At 45.0% G+C, this 4,438-nt stretch overlaps 1 protein-coding gene across 11 annotated transcripts in view; it reads right to left on the bottom strand.

The window, feature by feature from the left end:
- LOC128880328 (potassium/sodium hyperpolarization-activated cyclic nucleotide-gated channel 2) overlaps nt 1–4,438 on the bottom strand; it is a 136,522-nt gene that overhangs the window by 28,170 nt on the left and 103,914 nt on the right. For all 11 annotated transcript variants that reach the window (XR_008457794.1, XR_008457795.1, XM_054130297.1 and 8 more), the window contains one exon: nt 2,693–2,856. Coding sequence is in view for 9 of the 11 variants with exons in the window: in XM_054130297.1 (XP_053986272.1) it covers nt 2,693–2,856 (164 nt within the window). In the remaining 2 variants the exon portion in view is untranslated. The remainder of the gene's footprint in view (nt 1–2,692; nt 2,857–4,438) is intronic.

The raw sequence follows: 4,438 nt of genomic DNA, 5'->3' as shown, positions 1-4,438 counted from the left end.
CAGGTATACGAAGATTAACAATTCTTATTTAGGCTTCATATGGAAGAAGAGTACGTAAAGCAGTGAGAGTAACTTATTTAGAGGTTAAGTCATCCCCAAAAGATATTCTAGTTACAATTTTGCAACTGAAAGGACAGCAACACGAAGTTTAACAACTCTAATGTAGGCTTCATATGGGACAAAAGAGTGCAAAGCAGCGAGAGTAACTTATTTAGAGGTTAAGTCATCCCCAAAAGATATTCTGGTTACAATTTCCCAACCGAAAGGTCAGGTATAAGAAGATTAACAATTCTTATTTAGGCTTCATATGGGAGAAGAGTATGCAAAGCAGTGAGAGTAACTTATTTAGAGGTTAAGTCATCCCCAAAAGATATTCTGGTTACAATTTCCCAACCGAAAGGTCAGGTATACGAAGATTAACAATTCTTATTTAGGCTTCATATGGAAGAAGAGTATGCAAAGCAGCGAGAGTAACTTATTTAGAGGTTAAGTCATCCCCAAAAAATATTCTGGTTACAATTTTGCAACTGAAAGGTCAGGTATACGAAGATTAACAATTCTTATTTAGGCTTCATGTGGGAGGATAGAGTGCAAAGCAGCGAGAATAACTCATCCAGAGAATAAACTTATCGTCTAACATTTCCGATACACTTTTGGAAGGGCAGGTAGACGAAATTTAACCTCTTGGTGTGTGCGAATCGGCCTTGAAGCAAAAAGCGCCTTTATGGCGCCGCATTGATTGACTCATCGATTGACAGCTGGCGTTCTATGTCGTCGATAGACTTTCCGGCCGTTTTCGGAACGCGACAGGCCACGTGCGCTCAACCGCCATTCCGGATGTGCGCAGTGCAATAAAGAACTGAAGAACTGAATCAAGGAGATTGACGGCGCCTTATCTTCTACTTCATTGTACATTTTCACGAGTCCAGCTCACTAGACAGCTCTTATTATGAATACAATTCCTTCATCTGGTAACAGGAACTATGCCTCGTTATTAGTTCAGAACGCCGTTAACATCTTTTAGGAAACAGACGAAAATAAAGGACCCGTTTTTAACCGAAATTTACCACCTTCCGGCATTCGTTTATTTACCGGGAACAGTCCTCCCGTTCGTGAACCCCCTTCCTGGACTGATAAGAAGACACGCGAATCGACGACGCAGAAATGGCCGAGCAGTTGGCTGATTCAATGGCCCCGAAACCCAGTGCTTTCCCGAAAACGACGGCCTCATTAGCATACAAATATTTCATCCCCGATCGACCCGGGTCATTGGATGCATCGAGGCGTTAGTATGCAGCTCGCGGAACGTAATATTGGTCGACGGCCGATAATCTGGATCAAGAATTCGCAACAATCGCGGAGACCACGTACACGGTTTAACGCGTACAATGGTTTTCATTGCGCGCGGCACGTGACCCAATTTCGAAGTCACCAGGACCGATCTCGAACGCGTTTCAAATTAATCCTCCCTTCTGCTAATAACGAAATCTCTAGGAGCCCCACGAGTGCCCTCCGACGCGCGAAACAATGTTATCGTTGTCCTGACGGACGTACACGAACGCGGACTAGGGTATTTTCACGGACATGGAAATATAGGGACCGGGCATAGGCTGGCAAAGGACGTGATGCGGTATGAACCCAAGGGGAAGGCCCGTCGGCCATCTTGGGTTGCTAATTTACAGCGGGAAGTTTAAAAAGCGGGAACTGTAATTGGAAATATGGTTATATGTTTGAAAATAAATTTTTTGGGCTACGTAATATGGCGGACAGGGCTTCACTCTGGGTTCTGCTGTACCCGGTCCCTATATTCCTAAGTCCATGGATATTTTCAGTCACGTTTCTTTTCCGTGACTCGACCAAATTGATACAGTTAATTCTATCACGCATTCGTCAAATTTTTAATCATTAAAACAAATATAATACTCTTAAAGGATTGGAATTCCTATACTATCTTTTAACAGACTCGAAACGGGGATTAGAGTATAATTAAACGAGTCGTCCGTCGCTTCGACGGAAGGCGGAGATTTGGGTTGGCCTGATGAGACCAGGCTAGACGTAGGGAACAGCGTGGGAGGAACGAGGTCGGCCATTCCTCCTCCCAATGTCCTTTTTCCCGGCGTGCACGCGACAATGCAAACTTTCCGACGTTTCTGATCCTCTTCCCGCGAACACGAGGTCGCTATTACTCCTGATTCGCCCTGGGGAAAGCGTATTCCTCCCCGACGATATTCTCTCCCTTCGAATGGGACAGTTTTAACGCGGGAAATGTTATTCGAGGTGAAATGAATACCGTAACGTAAAATGTGTTTTTAGAGACCTCTTTTGCCTGTGGCGATCGTTACGATTTATATAAAGAAACGGAAGCTCGAGATAACGTTTTTAAACGATTTAGCGAACGTCAAGAATAATCCTGCGAGTCGTAAATAACTCCAGTGTATACTTTATTATTATATTCAGTATGTTGTAGTCGAATAAAAGTGCAGTGATTTAAGGTCGTCCAGAATCTATCCCCTCCACATCGCTCAGCGCCATCTACCATGGCAACCAGCGCCATCTACCGCCTAATAGAGCAAACCGAGGTGAATCAGCGTTCTCTGCCTTTCAAAGAGCGATTAACAATGGAGGACAGCAACCTCGAGTATCCACTTGATTTTTATTCGACTATAACAGCAGATTCTAGGTTCGAACTCACCTGTCCTGAAGTTGACGACGATGTCTATGAGGAATATCGTGTCGGAAAGGCAGTTGAAGGCTATCCACCTAGTGCTTAGGTCGTCATTGAAAAAACTAATGGCGACTGGCAGAATTATCAGATTCGCTACCAGTAGGAGGAGCATGCAAAGGTCCCAGTAGAATCTGAAATCAGAAACGAAGCGTCCCGTGTTAGAATAAATTAATAAATTCGTAACAATTAAGCCTGGAATTATTAGTAATTACAACTATAGTCACAGCAACATGGTTGCATGTCCATGTACAATTAAATATCATCGATACAAGGTTGGCAAGAAGATTCTCAATGAAATCGAATCCCTTTTCATCGACTTTACTCCTCTTTCACAGAGTCCAATTAGTGCACTAACGCAACACGACCCAACGGGACAAGGAAACGAGGATCGTAAACGAATTTTCCTCGACATCCGCCGAAAAGCTCCGAGCTTTCCGTCTCTGAAAGAACGACGGCCACTTCCACTTTTATTTCGCGTGCAGAATAAGTCAGGCCGCGCTGAATTTTGCATTAGAAATTTGCATTCCGGTCCCAGCGCGCAACCTACTTACGACAACGACCCAGGCCTTCTTTAAACCAGGCATTTCTGAGATTGTCTTTATGAGCCAACTTTGCTCAATTACCGAGATCTGAGCCAACGTTTTAAGTGGCGAGTGGCCACGTAACGGGCCGGCAGACTTTACTCTCGTTCTGTTCGTTCGCGAATACATTTTTCCGCCGAAATACAACTAATATTTTAATTGGGAACTCCGGTCCTGGAAACTGTTTATTTTTGCTTTGATTATTTTTATCGATCGACTCGAGCACGAAGGGTTAGGTCTGGAATGGATCTTGATGAAGTGCCTCAGACTGCAAGATATTCCCTAATATTTTGATTAGGAATCAAGTTCCACTCGTGGCAGTTGTTTACACAGGGAAAGAAATCTCGAGCACAAAGGGTCAGGTTTGGATCACGTCTTGGTAACAGGCCTCAGCCCGCAACGAATTTACAAACTTTTAATTAATAATAAAGTTCCACTCCACGACAGTTGTTTATTTTCGTTTCGAATCTGTTTTTCCAAGCCACTGGTGCTCCACGTGGTAAGCGCAAAGGGGTTAATTCCGTCCAGGCTGCCAAAAGAAAGTACCCGGCGCACGGATACCAACGCAAACAGTCGAGAGGTAAATCTAACGGGGACGGGGGCGGCGGAGCAGGGTGGCAAACGAGGACAAACAGCTACTCGAGACTTTCCTCTGAAGGTGTCGCAGCGAGTGGAACCGCGAAAGCTCTGCGTTCATCGGTGCGTGTTGGCGGAGAAGCTCTCTCACGGCTTTCGAGCACCTTCATCCGTGCAAGCCGCTAGGCCAGCTTCATGCGAGCTACAAGCACATTTATTGCCTCGATGTAGCAACGTTATTACTCGCCGAAGTGGGCCAATGTTGGCTGGCTCGGCCTGGAATCGAACTGATTAAAGCAGACCTTTTAGAAGTTTAAGCTTCCCTCCGCTTCTTTCCACCTATTTCTATTCGTTGTTCCTTTCCAACCCCTTTTCTCTCGCCCCCTCGAACCTTTCCACGATACGATATTCTCCAAGCGGCTGTGCAATGTTTTTCTCACACCAAGCGCGGTGTAATCGACTTCCAAGGTGGAAAATGCATTAGAGACTTGGACAGAATGGTGTACAGTGGCCTTTGGACGCCATTTTTTCCCCCGGTTCAATCGGGTTCACTTAA

Source organism: Hylaeus volcanicus, chromosome 7 (assembly GCF_026283585.1).
Source record: "Hylaeus volcanicus isolate JK05 chromosome 7, UHH_iyHylVolc1.0_haploid, whole genome shotgun sequence".
NCBI lineage: Eukaryota > Metazoa > Arthropoda > Insecta > Hymenoptera > Colletidae > Hylaeus > Hylaeus volcanicus.
Note: the sequence above shows the minus strand (reverse complement) of the source record. Positions and strands in the feature narration are given on the sequence as shown.